This window comes from Petromyzon marinus, chromosome 30, assembly GCF_048934315.1.
Source record: "Petromyzon marinus isolate PM22_M1 ecotype Great Lakes invasive population chromosome 30, UKy_Petmar_22M1.pri1.0, whole genome shotgun sequence".
Lineage (NCBI taxonomy): Eukaryota > Metazoa > Chordata > Hyperoartia > Petromyzontiformes > Petromyzontidae > Petromyzon > Petromyzon marinus.
Genome location: NC_133696.1, coordinates 12,361,708 through 12,389,170, shown reverse-complemented (window position 1 = coordinate 12,389,170; position 27,463 = coordinate 12,361,708). Strand labels below are relative to the sequence as shown.

At 52.0% G+C, this 27,463-nt stretch overlaps 1 protein-coding gene across 2 annotated transcripts in view; it reads left to right on the top strand.

Annotated features, from left to right (window-relative positions):
• Window positions 1–1,030: 1,030 nt before the first annotated feature.
• LOC116947617 (semaphorin-3A-like) overlaps window positions 1,031–27,463 on the top strand; it is a 178,111-nt gene continuing 151,678 nt past the window's right edge. The window contains exon 1 of one of the 2 annotated variants that reach the window (XM_032963575.2): window positions 1,031–1,265. Coding sequence is in view for 1 of the 2 variants with exons in the window: in XM_076070754.1 (XP_075926869.1) it covers window positions 13,613–13,684 (72 nt within the window). In the remaining variant the exon portion in view is untranslated. Of the gene's footprint in view, window positions 1,266–13,531; window positions 13,685–27,463 lie in introns of those variants that run through there. The other variant, XM_076070754.1, reaches the window with a different exon arrangement.

Genomic DNA, 27,463 nt, shown 5'->3' with positions numbered 1-27,463 from the left:
TGTGATTGTGTGTGTGTGAGATTGTGTGTGATATTGTGTGTGTGAGATTGTGTGTGTGATTGTGTCTGTGTGAGATTGTGTGTGATTGTGTGTGTGTGAGAGATTGTGTGTGTGTGAGATTGTGTGTGATTGTGTGTGTATGAGATTATGTGTGAGATTTTGCGTGACATTATGTGCTGATTGTGTGTGTGAGATTGTGTGTGTGAGATTGTGTGTGATTGTGTGTGTGTGTGATTGTGTGTGATATTGTGTGTGTGAGATTGTGTGTGTGATTGTGTCTGTGTGAGATTGTGTGTGATTGTGTGTGTGTGAGAGATTGTGTGTGATTGTGTGTGTGTGAGATTGTGTGTGATTGTGTGTGTGATTGTGTGTGTGAGATTGTGTGAGCTTGTGTGTGTGTGAGATTGTGCGTGTGTGTTTGAGATTGTGTGTGTGAGATTGTGCGTGTGAGATTGTGTGTGTGAGATTGTGTGTGAGAGATTGTGCGTGTGAGATTGTCTTTGATTATGTGTGAGATTGTGTGTGATTGTGTGTGTGTGAGATTGTGTGTGTGATTGTGTGTGAGATTGTGTGTGTGTGAGATTGTGTGTGTGATTGTGTGTGAGATTGTGTGTGTGTGTGTGGTGATTGTGTGTGAGAGATTGTGCGTGATTTTGTGTGTGTGAGATTGTGTGTGTGTGAGATTGTGTGTGGGGAGCGGTGGTGCGCTTTGAACCTGGCGACCCGGGTTCGATTCCCGCTCACGGCCAACACCAGTGACGATCATCTGAACCGGTCCTGGGCATCCCCTAGGTCGACTCAGCCTCTCGACTCAGCCCCAACTGAGTACTTGGGGCGGTGTGTAAACATCGCCACTGGGGAGACAAAGGCGGCCGGGCGTGGTGCTGGCCACCCACCCCCTCCGCGTGCCGTGCCGGCCTTCATAGCTACTCGCTAACAGCACTTGCTCCCACAGTCTGTTAAGGCTATACGGGGGATCTTTGTTTTTGTTTGGCGGTGGTGACAACGCGGAGCTTTACGCGTGGCCCCCACTAGGAGCACGCCAGTGCCGGGGTGGCGAGACGGGGACGCTCGCGCGGTCTCCACGGCGGACCCCTCGCCCGTGTCCGCGTGAAGCGCCCGAGCCGCCGTCCTGCCCGCCGTCCTCACCGCCACGCTCTCAAGTCGGTGGGCAAGACTCTGCCACTTCGTGCCCCCCAAGGTCTCGCAGTCAGTCAAAGACACCGCCGCCTCCCACCTTCAAAGCCGCCCGGGCCGACTGGAAGGTAAACTCGGCAATCGCATTCCCGTCGTTGTGTTTTTATTACACGTGTCGTGTGCTGTGTGGTGCGTGTCGTGTGCTGTGTGGTGCGTGTCGTGTGCTGTGTGGTGCATGTTGTGTGTGGTGCGTGTTGTGTGCTGTGCGTGTCGTGTGCTGTGTGGTGCGTGTCGTGTGCTGTGCGTGTCGTGTGTGGTGCGTGTCGTGTGCTGTGTGGTGCGTGTCGTGTGCTGTGTGGTGCGTGTCGTGTGCTGTGCGTGTCGTGTGCTGTGTGGTGCTGTGTGGTGCGTGTCGTGTGCTGTGTGGTGCGTGTCGTGTGCTGTGTGGTGCGTGTGCTGTGTGGTGCGTGTCGTGTTGTGTGTGGTGCGTGTCGTGTGCTGTGTGGTGCGTGTCGTGTGCTGTGTGGTGCGTGTCGTGTGCTGTGTGGTGCGTGTCGTGTGCTGTGTGGTGCGTGTGTGGTGCGTGTCGTGTGCTGTGTGGTGCGTGTGTGGTGCGTGTCGTGTGCTGTGTGGTGCGTGTCGTGTGTGGTACGTGTCGTGTGCTGTGTTCCCTCACTAAAGTTGGAGCACCGATTAGGCGTGGGGGTGGTGGTGGTGGTGTGCACGCTGCAGCAGCAGCGGCGGCAAGACAAATGGTTCAGAGAATGCACGCGCGCACCTGCAGGAGCCACGTGTTGTGTAGATGCGGCACGTGTTGTGTAGAGGCAGCACGTGTTGTGTAGAGGTAGGACGTGTTGTGTAGAGCTAGCACGTATTGTGTAGAGGCAGCACGTGTTGTGTAGAGGTGGCACGTGTTGTGTAGAGGCGGCACCTGTTGTGTAGAGGCGGCACGTGTTGTGTAGAGGCGGCACGTGTTGTGTAGAGGCAGCACGTGTTGTGTAGAGGTAGCACGTGTTGTGTAGAGGCGGCACGTGTTGTGTAGAGGCGGCACGTGTTGTGTAGAGGCAGCACGTGTTGTGTAGAGGCGGCACGTGTTGTGTAGAGGCGGCACGTGTTGTGTAGAGGCGGCACGTGTTGTGTAAAGGCGGCACGTGTTGTGTAGAGGCAGCACGTGTTGTGTAGAGGCAGCACGTATTGTGTAGAGGCAGCACGTGTTGTGTAGACCCGGCACGTGTTGTGTAGAGGCAGCACGTGTTGTGTAGAGGCAGCACGTGTTGTGTAGAGGTAGCACGTGTTGTGTAGAGGCAGCACGTGTTGTGTAGAGGCGGCACGTGTTGTGTAGAGGCAGCACGTGTTGTGTAGAGGCGGCACGTGTTGTGTAGAGGCAGCACGTATTGTGTAGAGGCAGCACGTGTTGTGTAGAGGCGGCACGTGTTGTGTAGAGGCAGCACGTATTGTGTAGAGGCAGCACGTGTTGTGTGGAGGCGGCACGTGTTGTGTAGAGGCGGCACGTGTTGTGTAGAGGCGGCACGTGTTGTGTAGAGGCAGCGCGTGTTGTGTAGAGGCTGCACGTGTTGTGTAGACCCGGCACGTGTTGTGTAGAGGCAGCACGTGTTGTGTAGAGGTAGCACGTGTTGTGTAGAGCTAGCACGTGTTGTGTAGAGGCGGCACGTGTTGCGTAGAGGCGGCACGTGTTGTGTAGAGGCGGCACGTGTTGTGTAGAGGCGGCACGTGTTGTGTAGAGGCAGCACGTGTTGTGTAGAGGCGGCACGTGTTGTGTAGAGGCGGCACGTGTTGTGTAGAGGCAACACGTGTTGTGTAGAGGCAGCACGTATTGTGTAGACCCGGCACGTGTTGTGTAGATGCAGCACGTGTTGTGTAGAGGCGGCACGTGTTGTGTAGAGGCAGCACGTGTTGTGTAGAGGCAGCACGTGTTGTGTAGAGGCGGAATGTGTTGTGTAGACCCCGCACGTGTTGTGTAGAGGCAACACGTGTTGTGTAGAGGCGGCACGTGTTGTGTAGAGACAGCACGTGCTGTGTAGAGGCAGCACGTGTTGTGTAGACCCGGCACGTGTTGTGTAGACCCAGCACGTGTTGTGTAGAGGCGGAACGTGTTGTGTAGACCCAGCACGTGTTGTGTAGACCCGGCACGTGTTGTGTAGACCCAGCACGTGTTGTGTAGACCCGGCACGTATTGTGTAGAAGCAGCACGTGTTGTGTAGACCCGGCACGTGTTGTGTAGATGCAGCACGTGTTGTGTAGAGGCGGCACGTGTTGTGTAGACCCAGCACGTGTTGTGTAGAGGCAACACGTGTTGTGTAGAGGTGGCACGTGTTGTGTAGAGACAGCACGTGCTGTGTAGAGGCAGCACGTGTTGTGTAGACCCGGCACGTGTTGTGTAGACCCAGCACGTGTTGTGTAGAGGCGGAACGTGTTGTGTAGACCCAGCACGTGTTGTGTAGACCCGGCACGTGTTGTGTAGACCCAGCACGTGTTGTGTAGACCCGGCACGTGTTGTGTAGAAGCAGCATGTGTTGTGTAGGACCCAGCACGTGTTGTGTAGAGGTAGCACGTGTTGTGTAGAGGTAGCACGTGTTGTGTAGAGCCATCACGTGTTGTGTAGAAGCGGCACGTGTTGTGTAGACCCGGCACGTGTTGTGTAGAGCTAGCACGTATTGTGTAGAAGCAGCACGTGTTGTGTAGATGCGACACGTGTTGTGTAGATGCGGCACGTGTTATGTAGAGGCAGCACGTGTTGTGTAGAGCTAGCACGTGTTGTGTAGAGTCATCACGTGTTGTGTAGAGGCGGCACGTGTTGTGTAGAGGCAGCACGTGTTGTGTAGACCCGGCACGTGTTGTGTAGAGGCAGCACGTGTTGTGTAGAGGCGGCACGTGTTGTGTAGAGGCAGCACGTGTTGTGTAGAGGCAGCACGTGTTGTGTAGAGGCGGCACGTGTTGTGTAGAGGCGGCACGTGTTGTGTAGAGGCGGCACGTGTTGTGTAGAGGCGGCACGTGTTGTGTAGAGGCAGCACGTGTTGTGTAGACCCGGCACGTGTTGTGTAGAGGCAGCACGTGTTGTGTAGAAGCAACACGTGTTGTGTAGAGGCAGCACGTGTTGTGTATAGGCGGCACGTGTTGTGTAGAGGCGGCACGTGTTGTGTAGAAGAGGTTTGTGTCGCTGGTCTGCGTGCGTGACGCTAATTTCAGCCCGTCTCGTGTGAATGCTAGAAAGTTACAAAGGCGCGGCCCCTGCAGTTGCTTACTCACGCCGCTGATGGCGGAAGAGCCACCCCTCGAGGGGGCGCTCGGAGAGTAATTTTAGGGGGTAACTTGGTCTACTCTTCCAACGCCCGGGGAGAGGGTGCGGGTACCCCCCCCCCCCCACACACTTTACCTCGCCACGCTCCACCTGACAATTTAAGACACTTGCCTTTCACTCACTTTAAATGCACATCCTTGTAAAACGACGATGCATGGTCAATCACGCGCGCGTGTGCGTGCGTGTGTGTACGTGTGTGTGTGTACGTGTGTGTGTGTACGTGTGTGTGTGTGTACGTGTGTGTGTACGTGTGTGTGTACGTGTGTGTGTGTACGTGTGTGTGTACGTGTGTGTGTACGTGTGTGTGTGTACGTGTGTGTGTACGTGTGCGTGTGTGTACGTGTGTGTGTACGTGTGTGTGTGTGTGTACGTGTGTGTGTACGTGTGTGTGTGTACGTGTGTGTGTACGTGTGTGTGTACGTGTGTGTGTGTACGTGTGTGTGTGTGTACGTATGTGTGTACGTGTGTGTGTGTACGTGTGTGTGTACGTGTGTGTGTACGTGTGTGTGTGTGTACGTGGGTGTGTGTACGTGTGTGTACGTGTGTGTGTGTGTGTACGTGTGTGTAGGCAGGTGTACACCGGCGGTGCATGAATGCGCGGTAGCATAGGGGCTGTGTGAAAGGGCAAATGACGGGACACGTCGCGAATCGCGTTGTGTTGGAGGTCGTGACTGCTGACCGTGGCCGAGTGGTCGGCGCGGTGTCTTCTGATATCGTCGTCCTGCTGCGTGTGCTGCAATATACTCCGTTGATGCCCCTCGGCAGGGATGGATGTGTTCAGTCACACGGGGCGGGTTCGGCGTGACAGCACGGGGAGCAAGCCACGGGTGGCTTCGAGATGTTAACTACCTCGCTTGGTGTGCAGGAGGTCGTGGGTTCGATCCCGAGCCTGACGATGCCTGCTGCTGCTGTGTAGTTGGAGTTTGCGAGTCTCTCTCTCTCTCTCTCACCGTGGTCGCGTGGATTTTGCTCCGAGTCCTGCGGGTTTTAACTCCACATTTAGAATCAACATCGTGCGTTTAGAGTATTTGTCTGTGATACATTTGTGTGGCCAAGTTGCTTCTGAACAAGAGCTACAGAGCTCAGTGGGCCTTACCTGGCAAAATAAACAAAAATAGTTGAATAGTTATTTGAATCGACCGTACCCCCTCATTTATTTAGCACGGCTACTCCCCCCCACCTCACGCCACACAGAAGCGGATCTAGAAACTTCCCTAGGTACGGGAGACAGGGCAGTCCTGAATTTCCAAAGATTTTAAAATCGGACCCGCAATGAATAATTACACAACACATGTCACTTTCTTAACGGTGAATACTAAACCAATACCGATACAATACCAATACAATACCAATATAATACCAATATAATACCAATACAATACCAATATAATACCAATATACTAATACAATACCAATACAATACCAATATAATACCAATACATACCAATACAATACCAATATAATACCAATACAATACCAATACAATACCAATACAATCACCAATATAATACCAATACAATACCAATACAATACCAACGTTTCGGGTCCCAAGGAGGGAATTCGCCACTGCTTCCACACCACCCCAGGATCATTGACGTGGAGAATAGAATGTGAAGTTATAATAATAATTTACTTATTTATCTGTCCAGCAGATTCACACTGTGTGTATTCATTTTAATGAGGGCCCTGCATTGTTTTTTTAAAGATGTTTTCACCCAATTAGTGTTCAAACAAGCGGGATGACTACTGGAGCGCCTGTGAAACCCCATACGTGTGAGGGGGCAACACTCTATCCCGTAAAGATAGAAACAGATGGCAACTAGTCCACTCGGTGTACTGCCTTCTACTGCCTTCTCCTGGCCAGCCAGAGTATGGCATCTCATGGACGCCCACGGGAAGGGAGTTTCACAAAATCCGTGTGTGATCCACCAACCCCCGCTTCTACCTCCACGGTGCTGGGTTACAGGCCACGAGCGTGTTCCAGCTCCTCTTCAGCTCGTCAAATTAACACAGCGACAGAGATTCCCCGTGTGACCTCATCAGACTTTATTAAATTAATTGGTTTGTGTTTACGGACTGTAGGGGCAAGTGCTGTTAGCGAGTAGCACCTATGATAGCCGGCACGGCACACGAAGGGGTGGGTGGCCAGCACCACGCCCGGCCGCCTTTGTCTCCCTCGTGGCGATATTTACACACCAGGATATCATTTGAGGCTGAGTCGACCTAGGGGAGACCCAGGACTGATTCAATTATTCACCACTGTTATTGGTCGTGAGCAGGAATCGAACTCGGGTCGTTGGGTTCGTAGCACAGCGCGCTAACCACTCATGAAACAAAGACAAAGATCCCCCATATAGCCTTAACAGACTGTAGGGGCAAGTGCTGTTAGCGAGCACCTATGAAGGCCGGAACGGTACACGAGGGGGTGGGTGGCCAGCACCACGCCGGACCGCCTTTGTCTCCCTAGTGGCAATGTTTACACACCGCACCAGGTACTCATTTGAGGCTGAGTCGACCTAGGGGAGACCCAGGACTGGTTCTATTATTCACCACTGTTATTGGTCGTGAGCAGGAATCGAACTGGGGTCGTCGGGTTCGTAGCACAGCGCGCTAACCGCTACACTATCGCTCCCCACACTCATGAAACACACACACACACACGAGCAATGTGTGTGTGTGGTCAGCTTGAGACGTGTTCTCCAGATGCACTCTTACATGCCACATAGTTGACTTGGTTCACACTTAACGAGATCGCATTACCACTTGATGCGGTGAGCAGTTTTAACTCGATACAATGCACTTGTGTTTGTTAAGCATTGGAAACAGATACGGTCCGTAAACACAAACCATTTAATTTAAAAGCAGACGAGGGCGTTGATGCCAATATGGAAATGGCAATCTGATATTCAAGGGTAAATGTCTCCTACAATGGATGCACGTTTCTGCTGCTCATAATTAAATACATGATTTACGGTTTGTAAATATCATGGCTGAAACATACAATTAATGTTCTACAGGGCAGATACGTAACGCGCAGTGTCACTGCTAATCACAATCAGTTGCGTGCCCTCGTAATGAATGCGTGTATCCGGTGTGCGTATTTGTGCTCTGTGTGTGTACCATATCGCCCGTGCGTGCGTTCATCTTGTCCGTGCAGATTTCACGAGTGAAGTTTGTGCGCGTGTCCCGTATGCCCGCGGTGACCGTACCGGGCCAACCCTAGCTAGGGGTACGCAGGTAAAAATGCTGGCAGCCCACCACTTACATCGGCAGTGTTGGTGCACGTGTCACTTGTGGGATGACGTCGCACATCAAGGGGTGAGAAGGCGCCGTGCCGGTTTGCCCAACGAATGCGCGATGATAAGGTCGCGCTCGTGACGCACAGGGTGCTCGCTACAAGTGGACCACAATGCCGTGCTGCTGATCTCCTCGGGGAGTAAAAACCATCACGCAAACTCCGGCCGCCCTCGCAGCAGCCGCCGCTTGTGGCTGGGCCATCGAACAAAGGCGGCGGTCACCGCATCGCGCGGCGCTTGCAGATGCGCTTCTGCGGCCGTCTGGAACGCTCTCCCTTCCGATATTATTAAGTCACTGGAGCTGTGCACTTTTGAATCGTTTAGATTGAAAACTCATTTCTTTAGAACTACTTTTGTGTGTGTTCAGTTTGTTGTCCTTCCCCCGCACCTCCGAAGAGCACGTTTGGCTACGTACGGTGCGAAAGAAGTTCAACGTGCATACGTACATAGAGGCATGGTGCTGGGAGGGGCGGAGTGGGGGGCACCGCTGCGCTGTCCTCTGCGTCACGGGGTGGCAGCCGCGGCTCCAGGGCCCGGCTGGGCGATGGTGGCAGCGCTCTTAGGCGGGCGCTGCGTCATCCGGGATCGATTGCCCGGCACGTCCCCCCCCCCCCCCCGCTGAAAATCGTTTGCGCAAAATTGTGCAAAAATGTGCACCTTGAGAAATTGTCCAGCTTGTCTGGGCGGAGAGATAACCCCGAAAATGATCTTCGGCCGACGTTCAATGTTTGTTGTTTGTTGTGACAGACTCATTCACTTCACGAGGTTCACAACCACGAAAGAAGAAGTGGCGAATCATCGCGGTGATTCGCCACTCCGCTACTCCTGACGCAATCCTCTGGTTTAGTCACCTCGATGTAACATTCCGGTGGTTGCCCTACAGCAACATCGGCCGTACCAAGAGGAAGAAGAGGAAGAAGATTCATTTACGAGTTTAAAAATCTAAGGGAAAAAGATTTCCACCCCGCTAAAAAAACATACGTTGCTAGCAAAATGATTACGTCCGAGGAAATGTTGTTCCACGCCGACTACAGAAGGATCATTGGTGAACGGAAAACTGTTACGAACGGGCTGCAGCCTCACCGCTCCACTCGTGCACCTGCTCCGACTCCCGTCGTGCTCATCAGCGCCCACGTGGCAGCAGCAGCAGCAGCCACAACCACACGAGACAAATATCAGGAGCATAGCGCAGACGTGGGGGTCCATTACAACGGTAATTGTGTTACCCGTAATGAATTGCAAGCCCAACGTAATTGTAATCTCAGCTGGCGATGCTGTTGCAAATTGTCATTGACTCCAGATCGATGTGGCTATCTCAGTCTGCACTGCTCCATTGTGGCTGTAGAGACGCCACGGAACGCCGCTATGTTACCAACACTCAGCGCGACAGTGAATGTTTTCGCGTTCTTAAAAAAAAACCTATTTATTTGACCGGGAAAGGCCCCACTGAGATAGGAATCTCTTCTTCAGAAGCCACCTGGCAGTCACAAATGAGAGCTCAACCAAGTGGCGTATGGTCACGTGGAAGTTTACAGCAGCGGCCAAAGACTCTAGACGCGTGTTTCGAAAATGTGGAGGGAAAAACCCGTGGAAAAATCCAAACGACCACAGGGAGAGAGAGAGAGAGACACGCAAACTTCAAATATACAGCGGCAGCAGGCGTCAGAGTCGGGTTCGAACCCACCACCTCCTCCATACCAGGCGAGGTAGTTCACGTCTCGCCACCGTGACTAACGAAACACTCGAGAGATGGCCGTGGATCTCATGTTTCAAGATACTTTTGTGAAACTGGCTGTCAGAAGGAGCTGTCCACGGAAGAGTCAGGACAGTGGTCATTACTGATCTTCTGGCCTGTTTTTGCATGTTAAAATCATCTGCCACGTTCAATAAAATGCACAGATAGCAGGAGAACATCCCATTTAATTTCGCAGGTGAATAGCTTCCTTCAGCTTTGCAGTGCCATAGATAACTTAAACTGCCAATGCCTTGATTTTTTTATTTTATTTTACCAGGTAAGGCCCACTTAGCGACGTAGCTCTTTTTCAGAAGCGGCCTGGCCACAAATGATAGCTCATAGAAGTGGCTTATCGCGTGGAAATTTATAGAAACCAAATACTCTAAACGCGTGATGTTCATTCTAAATGTGGATGGGAAAAATGGGAGGACCCAGAGAAAAATCCACGCGACCACGGGGAGGGAGACACGCAAACTCCAAATATACAGCAGGCGTCAGGGTCGGGATTGAACCCATGACATCTGTCCACGGGGGCACCCCAAAGGGTCACATGCCAGGGGCAAATCAAACCTCTTCACTGGTGTTCATGATCAGCAATACTTTCCTAAAGTATACCACCATACTACCATTGTGACGGGAGAGTGTGCAGAGCCCTGCAGTAGCCACACCGTGAGTGGAATTCACTGCCAAAACTCTTCAATGCGTTTGACGTTTCAATCTCCCGAGCCACCTCTGCGTAGGTGATACAAAAAAAATCAATACACACAGCAGCACCAGAGAACCTGCTCGGGGGCCTGCCTGATGTAGCTTGCGGGAAGTGTCACGTACTTCACTGTACGTGGACACAAAAGCTATGGGGGAAGAGAGACACACGACCCAGCGGACGGGAATACAGCCAGAGTGGTTGGTGAACAGGCAACTGAACAAACAAAGGCTAAATCGGAAAGCATTTTGGATCTTTTTACAACGGACATACCATATTTTGTTACAGTCGATCAGGCTCTAAGCCAGCTCGCTGTTTATGAGCAATTAGTTTTCCCTATATAGCACCACGGTGAATTCTAATTGGCTCGTGAATGTAGTCTCTGCGGTAGCACGCTGGTGCGATGGTAATGCGATAGTCGCAGTGTTGGGGGGCGGTGGCCACCCACCGGTGGTGTCGCCACCGACAAGAAAGCCACCTCGGGCTGGCTGCCGCCACGGTGCTCGAGAGGACGCGCGGCCGCTGGCAGGCGGCAACTGAAAACGCCGCCACGGACGCTGAATGCGAAGTCGCCGTGAATTGAGGGTGGCTTACTCGTCAGCGTGTAGCTCGATTCGTTTCCAAATGTTTGCGCGTGAAAACAAATAAACGCAGACTTTTGCTGCCGAGTGGTGCCGTTAAGAAGAGGTTGTTTACATTTACAGCTGGGCTTACGGGTGACTTAACTAACCGATTACCGATTGACGGTTCAACCAATTGGATAATGCAAAAATAGTTGCGGGGGGCGGGAAGTCTCACTTCTGTCGTCATGTGTGCCCCTGGACGGGAGGTGACGGGCGAGACTTCGTGACTTCATCGGCGGCGGCGGTGTCGCGCCGCTCTGTGGCCTCTGGGGAGGAGGGGGGTGGAGTTTGACGCCTCTGAGACTCTGTGGAGTTGATTACGAATCGGCTGCGCTGAGTGACCGTCTCCGCAGGACGGCTCACGGCCAGCGCAGCCGCAGAGGGGCGTCGCTCACTGCCCCCTCCTCGTCTTTTCGTATCCGTCGTGGTTTCAGCGAGTGAAGTTGTAGTGGTTAACTCCTGACGCGTGACAACACTAAGGACCGTGTTGCTCGTGGGCACTACGATAGCAGGCTCTTCCACTCTACGCATTGAACAACATTACGTCAAGAGCATTTGTGCGCAATTGTGGTTCCAGACGCAAGTGATGAGCCATGTACAGCGGGGTGAGTTGTTGCGCAAGCACCGATTCAATTGCTTGATTGTGCGACTGAGAATCTTATCGACGGGTTTGTGCTTGGCAGGTATGGCAATGCACCCGTGGTGGGTTGAAAAACACTGGCATCTGGGAAACCATGCAGAAGTGCACATTTGGCAATGTCACCATATACATCATCGCCATCATCAACATCAGCCATGATCCATCCACTGCTGAATGGAGGCATCCATGTGCGGCGACAGCCGTGGAGGTTATTGTTTGAGCCTACTTGACCACGCTGGGTCGGTGCAGGTTTGGTGAAGGGATTTAAATCGTGCCTCGCGCAGAGGGTTTCAACATACACACATGGCGCAATTTATAGCAGCCAAATATTCTAAACGCACGTTGACTGTAAATGTGGAGGGAAAACCCAGAGGAGCCGGAGAAAAACATTTCACGCCACCACAAACTCCAAAAATACAGCAGGCGTCAGGGCCGGGATCGAATCCACGACCTCCTGCACACCAGGCGAGGCAGATAACATCTCCTAGCCACCGTGGCCTCCAGATGGCGACTAGATGAGGGGGGGGGGGGGTGGTAAGGGGAGCAGCTCCATTGTGAACGGTGTGAAGAAAATGGAGCGCATTAATAAAATAATAATATCACAATGCTACCTATTTAACACGTGATTACAATTTTAACCCATTAAACCGATTAAGTGTGCATGTTGGACTTCTTTCGCGCCGTACGTAGCCAACCGTGGCTAATCGGAGGTGCGGGGGAAGGACGTAAAAACGAGAGACAATACAAATGTGCAAAAGAAAAATGAGTTTCCAATCGAGATGATGTCAAAGCGCACAGCTCCAGTGACGTTTCTAATGTCGGACGGGTAACGATTGAACCTCGTGTTACTCGAGAAAGTTAACTCATCTTATGTTTTAAAGCCCGATGAAGAATGAAAAAAATAATACATCGACGCACATCAGTTATCTGATATCTTTAGAAGCAAAGTGGAGAGAGAGGGGGGGGGGATGGGGGGGGGATCGTTTCACGCGGGGGTTCGGGCTGCCCTCCCACGTGGTGCCGTCACGCGTTGCTCAGGGAAGCCTGCCGTGTCGACTCGGCTTCTTCTTTTCACTTCTGAATTTTCATCGGAATAAATCTGCCGGTGTTGCGTTACGACTGCTGTCTGTCGTAGCGCTCTGGGGGGGGGGGGGGGGGCACGTGCGTGTCCACTAGCGGGCAGGGGCCGGTGAAAGCAGCGATCGCACGGCCGCAGTTTGTCGGTATCCGATTGCCGCTTTGTCCCACCGCTCACAGCCCCTCGTTTTGTCATGGAGGTGGCTCCGCTCTGGGTATTCCGTTCGTTTGTCTCCACGGTGACACAAATGCTCAAGAGTACGTTGTGAATCAAACACGTGTAACTATATATTTATTGTAATTGACCAGATAAGGCCCACTGAGCTCTCTTGCTCTTTATCTGTCTTTCCCCGAAGCGACCTGGCCATCACAATGATGGCTCAACGAGGTGGTGAATTAGCATCGCGTGGATATGTAGAGCAGCAGCCAAATGCTCCAAACGTGTGGTGCTTCGAAAATGTGGAGGGAAAAACCCGGTGGACCCGGAGAAAAATCCACACGACCACGGGGAGAGAGAGACACGTACACGCTCTAAATATACAGGTGTCAGGGTCGGGATGGAACCCACGACCTCCTGTATACCAGGCGAGGTAGTTAACATCTCGCCACCGTCGCACCCCAAGCGACGGCTTACACAAATTTAACAAAGATTAAAATCACATCTGCAGGAATTGACATTACGCACCTGTGGGACTCCTCTAAGGCACACAGCGTGTTTTAGGTTTCAGGATATTACATCTCAGGAGTGAGCCATCCTGCTGGAATTGTTTTGATCACGCGAGTTCAACTTCATTGTGTAATCTCTGAGGCTCGACAAATTTAATTGTCAAACGTTGCGCGCATACAAAGATTTGGAACAATTTAATGGAAAATAACATCCTGAACTCATGACATGCTAACCATGGTTATGTCACAAACAAACTCAACGAGACAACCATGATCAACTCCCCGCGGACATGAAATCCAACGACGACAAAACATCGTGACATTTCCCGCAATGATCTCTCGCAACGTATGCATCCCAAGGACGTCCAGTGACGCCAGCTGTGAAGAACCAAGCGACGGAACGGCAACGTGCGACGATGCCACCTGCCCGACGTTCCGTGAACTCGACAATCCCACGTGCAACGTCATTCGTCGTCTTCGCTTGGATGGTGAGTTTCGTTTTTCTTTTGATCTCGTTCCGTTTCATTTTCTCCGCCGTCCCCCAGAAGATAACATCCTCTTCAGCGGCAACGTGAACAACTTGCACTCAATAATTAATATTCCAGCGAGCAATTTTAGGCACGCACCATTAAGCGTATAAGAATAGTGAAGTGTTGTAAGCCAATCGCATCCCCGTTGCTCGCGTGCTTTGCAACGTGAACTGCAGCACGAGGCCCCCTCGCTAACCCCCCGTAATCCACTTTCCTCGTGTATCCGAACAGTGTGACAAACAAGACGCACGCCGCCATAGCACCGGAGTGGCCACAGACCCGCATTGAAATCCTCCGCACGCATCCGTGCCCTGTCACAGCCTGCGCGAGCCCCTAGGGGCGGCAATGGTCTTCGGCACTCGTTTCAATTTGTTTCTGATGATAATAAATCACTAATTTATCCAAGGAGAACCACCGTTGCGTTGTAGGACTTCTTTTTATTCAGGAGGAATCTGCGTCGGGGTTTTAAACAAAAAATATTTCCAGATGTTTTTGTTTTTCAGCTAATGAATGATGAGCGTTTGTATAACGAGTGGGAGAAAACCGGAGCACGTGGCGACAAGCCACGGGTGTGAGGGGGCAACACTCGATCCCCGTACAGAGGGAAAGAGATGGCAAATAGTCCACTTGGTATCCCTGGTGGTCTAGCGGTTAGGATTCGGCGCTCTCGCCACAGCGGACCGGGTTAGTTTCCCGATCAGGGAACAACGTGTTTTTTGCGCTTCTGCGGCCGTCTGGAACGCTCTTCCTTCAAATATTAGGAAGCCACTGGAGCGATGCACTTTTAAATAACCTAAATTGGGAAACTCATTTTTTTAGAACTACTTTTTGTGTTTAGTTTGTTGTCCTTCCCCCGCACCTCCGATTTAGCGCAGCTGGAAACGTACGGCGTGAAAGAAGTTCAACATACATACATCCCCGTACATATGGAAACATTTAAGCGATGATACCACTTGCTGTTACTGCCTTCTGCAAGCCAGGGTGTGGCACATCGACACCCACAGGAAGGGAGTTTCGTAACATTTGTGCGGCGATGCACCAACCCTCGCTGCGGACTCCACAGCGCTGCTGGGCTACAGGCAGCCGCGTGCAGCAGTGTAGCCACCACCACCTCCACCACCTCCACCTCCACCACCACCCTCAACACCTCCACCACCACTACAGCCGCCACCACCACCACCATCACCACCACCACCGCCACCACCACCTCCACCACCACCACCATCACCACCACCACCCCCATCACCACCTCCACCACCACCACAGCCGCCACCACCACCGTCCGGCTGCGTATCACCGCACAGGCCTCGCGAGGATGTGTAGAGAAAAGGAAATGGGATCACAAGCCATGTCTCTTGCTCCTAATTGCACGGCCCCATCTCCTCGATGCCCTGCTGTTGTGAGTGCTGATATTATTCCTCTGTCACGCATCGCATTCCCCGAGCTTGGCTACAGACGGCTGCCACTGGGGGGGACTCTCGTGGGCTTCGTGCACGGGGAGCCGCTCGTGGCGTCAATCGACAGTGAATTCACCTCGGGAGTTTCCGCTGCCGATGGGAAGGAGGCTCCCTTCGCCCAGCCGCCTCGGGCCCAGATTCCCACCGCCGCATGCCTGGCTGGGCCAGCATCGAGAAGCGGACTCACGAACTCCGTCTCAAATATGGGGCGCCCAGTGCTTGGGGGCCGTCCATAAATGACGTCACGCACCTAGGGGGCAGGGGGGGGGGGTCAGACATTTGTGACGATGTGTGACGAGGGGGGGCGGGGTTGAGAAATGTGACGTCACATCAGAATGCGCAACTTTAAATAAATATAGACAACACGTTCTACTTAATTAAATAGACTTTTTAATAAATGTTTTCTCCTACAACATCAGAGTGCAACGCCACATTAAATACGCACTACAAAGACCATAGTTTAAAGCGATGTGAAGCATGTTTTATTTTCAATATGGAAATATGGTTGGGGGGGGGGGGTAGAGCTTTGTGACGTCATATTTGAGGGGGGGGTTAAAAATCGTGACGTCATTTATGGACGGCCCCTTTTTTTTACGGCACCTTTCCTCCGGGCTCCCCTCTAGGCCAGCCGTCATGTCACGTGGGATCCGCACGCAAGGTCGGCGGTCACCGCCTTCAGACGCGCTCCTCGGGCCGTCTGGAACGCTCCTCCTTTATCATATTCGGAAGCCACTGGAGCTACGCGCTTTTAAATCATCTGGATTGACAAACTCATTTCTGTAGAGCTGCTTTTTGTGTTTAGCGTTCTGTCCTTCTCCCGCCGCACCTCCGATTAGCACGGTTGGCTACGTACGGTGCCAAAGAAGTTCAACGTACCGTACAGAGAACAAGCTTAAGGCAGACATTGCTTGCATTCCTCCTAGCACAATTTACGTGTAGCGTTACTCGCGCCGTTTCACTGCAATGTGGTGTTTGTTGTTGTTATTGCTGCTGAGAGTAGACAGGCAGACTCACTCTGGCAAGCACACCGCCGATGGCGTGGTTGTAAGCCTTGTCAGGACGCTGTGCCCCTGAAGAATCACCGCCGGTCTCGCCCAAACCCCCCGCACGCTTGGCAACCAAAGTGAAAATCGCATTTTCACACCTCGGACAGAGAGGTTACCCACCGGATATTGATATAATTGCCCAAAGGACTTTGCCGCGTGTGTCTCTGAATGCTGCTCTTTATTCAGGACGCCGTATTTGGACACCACACGACGGACGTGAGGATGCCGCTTGACATTGCGCTTACTCTGGACTGCCATCACCGCGGTGCCGTCCGCAGATTTAACAGACAATGTGAGAAATAGCAACAGCTTGTTTCGAGAAACAACCACAACTCCACACGTACCTGAGATGTTGTAAAATCCAATACATGCCATGGATTAAGGTACAGTATGGTCCCCACAGGCCATTCCCTCGAATGCAGAAATCACAGCAATCTGCCACCCACCGATGAGCGTGGCCTCGCCTAGCAGCCGACACTTCAAGAGAGCTCATTGTGTGCAGCTTTAACAATACTTGTTGTTTATTTTTAAAAGCATAATATCCTCAACGTTAAGTCTATATTTTTCCTCGTTTTCACTCGAATGCACTCGATGTCGACAGTGACACGGGAGACCTCAAGGCACGGGGCCATTGCGGGGCAAAGTGGCGACCAGTGCCGGGTCATCTTCGTAGCACAAGAAGCTCCACACGCCACGGGCCCCGCACTTTTAAGAGCCCCGCGCTAAATTATTTCAAGCTATCAATTCCGGTTCAGTGATTCTGCACTTGCTCTATTACTATAGTACTATACCGCCTTCAACTTTTATGAACGACTGGGTGTTTAAGGTTAGCCATCTGTCGTATTATCTGGCTGTGTAGCAAATGAAACAATATACTTACTTTACTATGCAAGTTAAACATTTATGTGTTGCAATATTTACGTGTTTATTTAATTTAATTTAGGGCCCCTTTATAACATATATACTACAGACCCCGCACTAGCTCAGTCCGGCACTGGTGGTGAGTCACGCTCCTTGGGGTCCGGCAGGCGGTGGTGAGAGTTCGGACGAGTGAGGCACGGCCCCATCAGTGGCCTTGTACCGAGATGACTTCATGGTCATGGAACGCCACGATAGCGAGATGTTAGCTACCTCGCCTGGTATGCAGGAGGTCGTGGGTTTGATCTCGACCCTGTGCCTGCTGCTGTGTATTTGGAGTTTGCGCGTCTCTCTTCCTGTGGTCGCGTGGATTTTTCTCTGGGTCCTTCAGTTTTTCCCTCCACATTTATAATCTAAATAATGCGTTTAGGGCATTTGGCTGCTATAAATGTCCACATGATGATAAGCAACTCTGTTGAGCTATCATTTGTGGCCAGGTCACTTCTGAAAAAGAGCAACATAGCTCAGTGGTGCCTTACCTGGTAAAATAAACAAAAATAAGTTGAGTTAATCTTAACACAATGGGACATCTGCCAGAGGTTAAGTGTCAGGGCTAAATTGTGTGTGTGTGTGTGTTTAAATAGAATTGCAATGTTGCGTTTGTGTTAACGTGCTGGATGTTGTCATGGGCCGCGGTCCTGTGGCTGCTGCTGCCTCTCATTTCCTTTCATTGGAAACAGAACCCAAACATTGGTCGTGCTAGGCACGGTCCCATGTCGCTTTTCCTCTGTCATGAGCGATGTGCGCAGCGGATATGAAGAAGCCGAGTTATACATTGCGCGACCAAAAATACACCCCTGTTCTGCGCTATTTATAGGGGCGGCCGAGTGTTTCATGGGAGCTCAGTATCGATCACTCATTGGGCTCGTCATGCGATACAACGGTTATTGACTGGAAGAATTCGATTATTTCCTCTTTTAAGTGCACGCCCAAGTCGGGTGACTTAGCATATTCCTTTTTAAAGTGCTGTCTCGATAATACGACATACCCTGACAGCATTACATCTGCATTCTAGAAAGATTTGTTTTATATGGTCCATAAGCCGGTCCACAGGATACCTCACTAATTCACTCTTCTCTCCCCACAAAAACGTCTGTTCATAGGTATTTATTTGGTGTATAGACCCTTCTGATGAGACACTGAAAGCCAGCCCGAGTTTGCTTGTGTTGAGGCAATGCTGCTGGAATGATGTATTCCCAGAAGGCCGTGTGAGTGATCGGGTGTGTAAAAAAAATATTTCATTTTTCTTGCGCGGAGGGACAAGTGTGTGAAGGTGGCGTCTTGCCTGCTTGATTATTTCATGGCTACAGTCGTTCACTCGAGTTTACTGGCCCCTGCGGTAGCCGTAGAGACGTTCACGCTGGCTCTCTAGAAACTGGCAGCACAAGCGCCAACATTGCATCACTTTTTTATGCATTTTCTTTAAAAAAAAAACCCCTCCCATCGCTCGCTGCAGCTGTTCCGGCAAGGCTGTGCCGAGTGACAGGCCGCGTGTGCGCAGGGAACAGCGCTGTGTTTTGTTTAAATTAAACGTGACTCTAATCCGTATCGGCGACGCACATCCAAGGGCGGCGCGTATTTGACGGTAGCCTTTCGACTGCAAATTGTAATCTGGTGGAAACACAGAGGCTGGGTTAATGAGCTCCAGTGTTTTAGGAGCGCAGTGCACGGAGGATGGGGCCCGTGCACTCTGTGCGGAAGATCGGCAGGGATGAACAATTCCCGCGGTGCGATGCAGAGGGAAGGGCGACGACGGGCGGGACGGCAGAGCGGACGAATCGCTCCAGATACTTCAGAAGAGCGCCGGCCATTGAAGTTCCAAGGAGGGAAGAGAGCAGTGATGAGAGAGAGAGAGAGGAGGCAGGAGAGGAGCAACGAGGTGACATCATCAATAATGCAGACTGGCTTTGGGTTTCATCACGAAGTTTGAGCGTCCACTTTGATGGCGCGGCTCGGATGTGGCGGCTTGCTCGGGCTGCGACCTGTGGAGCGCGCCCAGCAGCAGCAGCAGCTGCTGCTGCTGCTGCTGCCGCTGCTGCTGCACAGAAGTTTTGGCGCTCAAAAATAGAGCGCCAAAGTTTCTTGGAGGTGTCCGAATGAACGGAGACGATGTGTGCCTTCCAAGACGAGTTGAGAGAGAACGAGGTGCCAATGAAGACGATGTCAGCAGGGTCCACGGGGTGAAACGTGTTTAAAGGTGCATGTGCTACGACTGGCTTAATGGGCACGATGAGAGGGGCGCGTGGCGAGTCGCGTTGTATGCTGCAAGTCTTGGGTTCGATCTCGCCCCTGACGCCTGCTGCTGCATTTGGAGTTTGCATGGCTCCCACCCCGTGGATTTTTCTCTGGGTCCTCCGGTTTTCCCCTCCACGTTTAGAATCAGCATCACGAGTTTAGAGTATGTGGCTGCAATTCATGTCCACGTGATAAGCCACTTCACTGAGCCATCATTTGTGGCCAGGTCGCTTCTGAAAAAGTTCTGTATTTTTTATAGTATAGGTTGAGCCGGGAGTCCTATATGTATGATGGGTAACAATGTTGCTGTGGTTCCAACCAATGAAAAATCAAACCTGAGTGTTTACGTGGTACAAAGGAGCCTAAAGGGCGTACTGTTAAAACAATACTTCCACGTGAGAGCAGTGGAGCGCGGAACATATTGTGGAGGTTCAATCCCGACACAGGGTGTGAACTGGAAGAGGAAGAGCCACGTCCTGTGTTTGCCAGGCGGTGAAGGAATTGGGGAGCCTCATTCAGGTCGCGCGATGCATTAGCGGCGCAGCATGCTCGGTGGGTGAAACAATTAGCGGGGGAGCCCCCGTGCGGGTGATAATAATTCAGAACAGGTGCAGGGCTTAATTCTATGGGGAAAATTAACCATGGACCGTGCCAAACCCAGCGCAGATTTCATATAGAAGGGACACCCCCCCCCCTCCACACACTATTGAGGTGCGGGGGGGAGACCACGGGGGGGGGGAGACCACGAGGGGGGGGGGAGAGACCACGGGGGGGGGGGAGACCACGGGGGGGGGTGGGAGAGACCACGGGGGGGAGAGACCACGGGGGGGAGAGACCACGGGGGGGGGGGGGAGACCACGGGAGGGGGGAGACCACGGAGGGGGGGGAGACCACGGGGGGGGGGGGGAGACCACGGGAGGGGGGAGAGACCACGCGGGGGGGTGGGAGAGACCACGGCAGAGAGGACATCTGCCACGAGCATCACTTGCCCGTTTGGTGCCTGATCCAGCCCGAGATAGAGGGGGTGGGGGGGGGGGTGGTTAAGAGGGAGGGAGTGGAGGGGGTGGACATGAGTCACGGTGAAGCTGCAGCCCGGCAGTTGCTTGCTAAGGCCACTGCCGTTGGAAGGACCTCAGCCCATCTCGAGGGTACTTTGCCTACTCTTCCACGCTCTGGACACGTGTTGGACGAGGTGGGTTTGCCCCACCGCACGCGGCCTGCCGCTCGACTGACTCGCGCGTGCCCATTGCTGGGAGCACGTCGTGAAAGGGGGGACATTTTGAATGGCCACCAAACAAACGAAGAATTTAAATTTCTAACATTCAATTGTGTTTCTCATTCCGGATTTAGTTTTTTACGTGCTGTTCCTTGTTCCATTCCTGAATGCCAATGCCGTGGTTCCCACTTGTCAATTTGTTCCATTGGACGATCCGTTCCCCATGGCTGGATCAGATGCAACGCAACTTATGACCTCCTCCAAGTATGTGGCATTACGCCACATATTGGTCACTGAGATGGCTGATGAAACAGGGCCTTCTACTTGAGGCACAAATACATTAACTTCCTTGGAAGCAATCCCAGTTGCATCAGTGAGTTAATATTGAGGGCACCACGCCGCCTCACTCGGCCACCTTGATCAAAGGTGGCTTTGACTCTGTCGTGCCCCCATGCAGTGCTTCTTAGCCGTCACTGCAGCTTTGGATCCCTTTAATTCTCAATCGTAAAAAATGTATAATGTTAATAAATGCATATGTTTTATCAAACAAGTAAGTTGTACTTACGTGTCCCGTGCTTAATTTGTGTTTCGATGATTTACCCTCTAAAGAAAAATCTGGCCGTGTCTCGCACCCCCAGAAAGGGCATCCCGCACCCCCAGGACGTGCAGCGTGATGCACTCCAAGTTAAAAAGAAACACTGCAGGAATGATCAACTCACTCAAAAGTGGCAGATGGCACAAAATCAATGTTGAATACATACGACATGGCAACATTGTTTAGTAAAGCATTTGATGTTTTTTTTGTCGTCAAAAAACAGTAGATATTTGTATTTTCTCTTCATATATACTGTGGTTTAACAATCATTTTTGTTACCACGTTACTTTTCGGGAACCTGGCATAATCACAGGCGGCTTCAGTCACCTTGCGAGGCTCTTGAGAGGAGTGCCAACTCGTGGCGTCTCTAATAGGCCTTGGAGGGCTTCCGTTTGTTGGTACATGAAGGTGGGAGGTCGACCACATCTCATCCGGCACGTCTCCTCTTGTGCCTTCTCTTTTGAAGCATTTCAATGTGGAGTGCTCACTGTTGGCCATCCGAGTGATGGATAAATTGTTAATGTGTGGTCCTTTTAAACGTGCCACTCTTGACTCGGTCAGCCTAACCTGATTGATCACCAGCTGATGGGGGAGGGGGCGGGTTGCCTGTTGTGTTTCAAATGTTGTGCGCAACACTTGTTGCGTTGTTAAACGTCGTGTGGAATGCTGCACGGTATTTCGGGACCGCTGCAGGACCTCACCGAAAGTTGAGAGAGCCACCTGCTCATGGCTATTTGTGACCTTTACAATGCCCCCTTCTTGGCCACTCCACCGGTGGCCTCGTGGATTCCAGGATTCCAGGTGTCGTAGTCTCAGACGGCGTCCGTGAATAATCTCGCTGGACAACCCCTGGTCCTGCAGTTATTTCAACCTCCTCCCTCCTCCGCCGCCTCCTCCTCCTCATCCCCCCTCCTTCTTATGCTGGCTTCCGTATTTATTGTTTTCCGTTTGGCATCAACTCGCCATTGACAATGTTCTCTGCTCGGCTCCACATCTCACTCTTTGACCGCAGCGAACGTCTTACGAGTCGTAGGGCTAAGCAGTGCCTCACGAATTATTGGGCAGAGATGCTCGGCTGCCAAGAGCCCGCAGGTGTCCACTGCACATTCGTCATTTGTTTCCACTCTCCTCTTGTCTTGTGCCAATATGCTCAAGTGGTGGCACCAATCTCTTGTGATGTCATCGCCGTCAAGGCATTCCCTGTGAGGTCTTCCTATCTTTCCAGTTCCTTCCATTTTCCAACATTTTTTTTATTTTTATTTTCATGTTGTTGTCCATCCTACATAATTTGTCCAAACAGTGCCAGTTTCCTTCTCATCACTGTCTGCATCATCAGGTTATCTTCTATGTGCAACCTTTTTATTACTTCTGCATTGGTCACCCTTTGGGTCCAGCGTAGACGCAGCAGCGTCCTTCTGTAGTAATACATTTCGAGTGCCGATATCTTATCTTTGTGTGCCACTGCCCTGCCTTGTGTAACGCCCGGTCGTTTGGCACGTGGAGCCCGCGTGGAGCAGACGTCACAGACGTGTGCGTCGCAAAGTCTTCCCGAAAGAATATCGGCAGGGTGACATTGCCCACGACTTCCATCAATCGCGGCCGGTATATCTGCTACGATCCGCATTGATGTGCGGTCTGTTCTCCTATATCGCCGCGTGTTGTTTTCACAACTCGAATTGGATAGAACGCGATGATGGATGTGTTAGGGAACACATTTTTTTTTTATAACGCCGATGCGAATTTGATGCAAAGCGATCGAGTAAACAGAACTACGTCGCGTGAGTAGGAATAAGCGGTTTTGTCCGGGTGCCTCGCCGTAGCGTCCTCACGCAAGGCATTGGGATGCTGCTGGATGCTTCTGGATGCTACCCACGCGCCTCAGTCTTTGTGCGGCCTGCGTACGCATCTCACGCGTTATCGCGGACTTTGCTTTAGCCTATATTATTTATTATAATGTGATTTCTCCATTACTCGGTGTTCTTCAGGAACGCAACTACCGCGTTACAGCAGGACAACAGACTGCACCGACATATGTTGTGTCTTTCAGGAGAGGTGTACACCAGGTGTACTTCTGCCACTGCCGTACAGGTTTGGTGTTATACATAATATAAGTTTTTGTTGGGTTAGATCGGGTAAATATATCAATGTGTCGTTAAACCCGCCACCACCCGACACACCCAATTAGTAAGGTTTGTCATGTGAACAAAACGTGCCAATTCGTTACTAGTTCAGCACACCGATTGTGTGTTGGAGAGTAAACCCACTACGACATTTACGATTCGAGTACCATGCTAACCAGCCTCATTAGGTGACAGCCAGATTCGTGGAGAAATCATCCTCCTGTTTCAGTCTTAAATAGAGGGATAATAAATGTGATCACGTGCAAAGGCCCGAGGGGTGGGGGGTTAATGTATTCGTATAAAGCCTACGTGTTAAACGTTGGTGTTATACTTTCCTGCACTATGGCGGCTGGGTTCGTAATTAAAAACGGAACCAGGTTTTCAGGCACGTGTCAGGAGTTCCAGTGGAACGTGGTGTGCACGGTCAAATTTGAGCGGTGGAACATTTTATTCAGCAAAAAAAAGACATTTCCGCCCGATTGAGAGAGCTCCTTGTGCCTCCACGCCACCGGTGAGAGAAGTGAAGCAGAAGAGGCGCGGCGGATTCCTTCAGCGGCCCGGGATTCAGCCAGGGCTTTAAAGTGATGAAGCGTGGAGTGGGTCAACACACTGCACCCCCCCCCCCCCCTTCACCACTCTCGTGACCTCACCCCCACTTGCGGAACGCCGTTGCTTCCGCGTGCTGCCCAAAGGGATGGGATGACGTTCTTCTGAGGCTATTTTTGAGTGAAGCCCTCTCGCGTTTTCAATGAATCGAAGGTCTCGGTCCAGTCGCCGATGGATGCACACACACACACACGCGCACACACATACGCACGCACACACACACACGCACACACACACACACACGCGTCCTGTGGGCCCACCACCCGCAGGATGAAGGGTGAGGGGCGGGTACGATGCCAGTCTGGCAGGGACAGGGATGGTCTCAGATGGACTGGACCTTGGCGATGGACATTCGCTATTGGGACGTGGAATGTCACGTCACTTGGGGGGAAGGAGTCAGGAGCTGGTGGAGGAGGTGGAAAGGTACCGACTAGAAATAGTTGGTTTCACCTACACACACAGCATGTGCACTGGAACCAAACTTCTTGATCGGGGGTGGTCTCTCTCCTATTCCGGAGCGACCCCTGGTGAGAGGCCCCGGGCAGGTGTGGGGATACTCACAAGCCCCCGGCTGGGTGCTGTTCAGTTGGAGTTTGTTCCAGTGGATGAGAGGGTTGCCTCAATGAGACTTTGAGTTTCAGAAAGGGAAACTCTGACTGTTGTCTGTTGCGTATGCACCAAACAGCAGTTCAGAGTATTTGGCCTTCTTGGAGACGGTGGGTGCAGTGCGTGACAGAGTACCACCTACCGACTCCATACTCTTATTAGGCGACTTCAATGTTCACGTGGGGAACGATGGAGATACCTGGAGAGACGCGATTGGGAGGATTGCCCCCGCCTGATCTGAACCCGAATTGGAAGATGTTATTGGAATTCTGCGCTAGTCACGGAATGTCAATAACAAACACCAAGTTCGAATCCAAGGATGGTCATAAGCGTACTTGGTACCAGAGCATCTTGGGCCGAAGGTCAATGATTAACTTTATAGTTGTATCATCGGACCTAAGGCCGTATGTTCTAGACACTCGGGTGAAGAGAGGGGCAGAGCTGTCAGCTGATCACCACCTGGCGGTAAGTTGGATCCGACGCTTGAGGCACCGACCAGATAGACGTGGAAGGCCTAAACGAATAGTGCCGGTTTTCTGGGAGCGTCTGGCGGAAGACCCAATGCAGAAAGATTTCAACTTCCACCTGCGGGAAAACTTCTCCTGCACTCCCGGGGAGGTCGTTGACATTGAGTCAGAGTGGGCGATGTTGTGGATGCAGCTGCGAAAAGCTGTGGCCTGAAGCCAGGTGGGGCCTGTCATGGCGGAAACTCCTGGACCCGCTGGTGGACACCAGTGGCGAGGGAAGCTGTAAAGATGAAGAAGGAGGCTTTCCTCCGAGCTATGTTTGGAAAAAGGTCTCCCGACTCGATAAAGAGGTATCGGCTTGCCAAGAGGGCAGCAGCTGCAGCAGTCGCTGAAGCGAAAGCCCGGGCATGAGTTTGGAGAGGTCATGGAGAGGGACTACCATGCAGCCTCAAATATGTTCTAGCAAACCATACAACGCCTTAGGAGAGGTCGACAGGACATAGGCTATTTTTATTTGGGGTGGCATAACATTGACCTCAACTAGGGAGATAGTCAAGAGGTGGAGGGAACACTTTGAGGATCTCCTCAACCCTGGTGAATGTCCTCCTCTCAGGAGGCAGCCCTGCACACAGTTGGGGTGGGGGGGGGGGGGGGGGGTCGGGTCGGATCCATTATGGCTGCTGAAGTTGCTGTGGCAGTCGATGGCCTTCATAGCGGCAATGCTGCTGGGGTGAACGAGATTCGCCCAGAGTTATTGAAAGCACTGTACAGTGTAGGAGTGTTGTGGTCAACACGCCTCTTCAATGTCGCATGGAAGGCGGGTACAGTACCTCTAGATTGGCAAACTGGGGTCGTGGCTCCCATTTTTAAAAAGGGGACCAGACAGTGTGCTTTAACTACAGATAAAGCCTATACCCACTCACCACACTGCATAAGCCTACACCAGAGTGCTGGAGAGGAGGCTCCGCCCGGTGGTCGAGCCTCAGATTCAGGAGGAACAATGCGGATTCCGTCATGGTCGTGGAACAATGGACCAGCTCTTTTCCCTCTGACAGATATTTCAGGGGTCATGAGAGTATGCTTCGCCATTCTACCTCTGTTTTGTAGACTTGGAGAAAGCACATGACTGTGTTCCCCGCAATGTCTTGTGGGAGGTGCTGCGGGAGTATGATGTACCGGTGCCACTTTTGTGGCTTATCCGGTGCCTCTATTCCCGGAGTGAGAGCTGTGTCCGTATTCTTGGTGTTAAATCAAAGTCGTTCACTGTGGGCGTTGCACTCCGCCAAAGGTGCGTCTTGTCTCCACTCCTGTTTGTGATTTGCATGGACAGGATATCAAGGTGCAGCAGAGGTATAAAGAGTTTCCAATATGGTGGCATGGAGGTGGCATCGCTGCTTTTTGCAGATGACATTGTCCTCTTTGACTCGTCAGTCTGTGATCTCCAGCGTGCCCTTGAACGGTTTGATGCCGAGTGTGAAGTGGCTGGGATGAGGATCAGCAGCTCCAAATCTAAGGTCATGGTTCACTCCTGGGAGACGGTGGATTGTTCTCTCCAGGTGAGGGGGGAACAGCTTCCCTTCGTGGAGGAGTTTCAGTACCTCGAGGTTTCTTTAGCGAGTGATGGTGAGTGGGAGCGGGAGATCGGCCAATGGATCGGTGCAACATCCGCAGTGTTGCGGGCGCTGTACCGCTCCATGGTAGTGAAGCGGGAGCTGAGTTCTCGAACAAAGCTCTCAGTTTACAGGTTGATCTACATTCCCACCCTCACATATGGTCATGGGCTTTGGGTGATGACCGAAAGGATGAGATAGCGGGTACAAGGGGCCGAAATGGGGTTTCTCCGCAGGGTTGCTGGGCTCACCACTCTCTGTGATCGGCTGAGCAGCTCCTCCGGATCGAGAGGAGCCAGTTGAGGTGGTTCGGGCACCCGGTAAGGATGCTCCCCCGGTAGACTCCCCCTGGAACGCTACCGGGCAGCAGCCGGCCCAGGACACGCTGGTGGGACGATGTCGCTCGGCTGGCCTGGGAACGTCGTCTCAGAATTCCCCCAGGAAGAGCTGGAGACTGTCACCAGGGAAAGGGAGGTCTGGACCGCCCTTACTCAACACGCTACCCCCACAACCCTCACCGGGACAAGTGGACTGAGAAACGAACGAATGAAATCAGTTTTCCTTCAGAGGTCAGAGCACTGATTTTGCACTGCCAAGATCCTGGGTTCGGTATAGGCTTCAGCTGCTGTCTGTGATTTAAGCAGATTCTCCGGTGTGATGAGTCGATGGTCGCAGCCTGCTCGCCAATCATTCAACACAAAATACCATGACATTACATTTGATTCCACACTCGATTTGACTATGTTACAGCTCTGAGAGCAAAACATATATATCGGTTTGCCTGTCACGTGACGAACATGACTCTCGGTGGCAGAGCAGGTGGTGAAGTGCTGCCCCCTAGTGTGCGAGACGTCTCTTTGG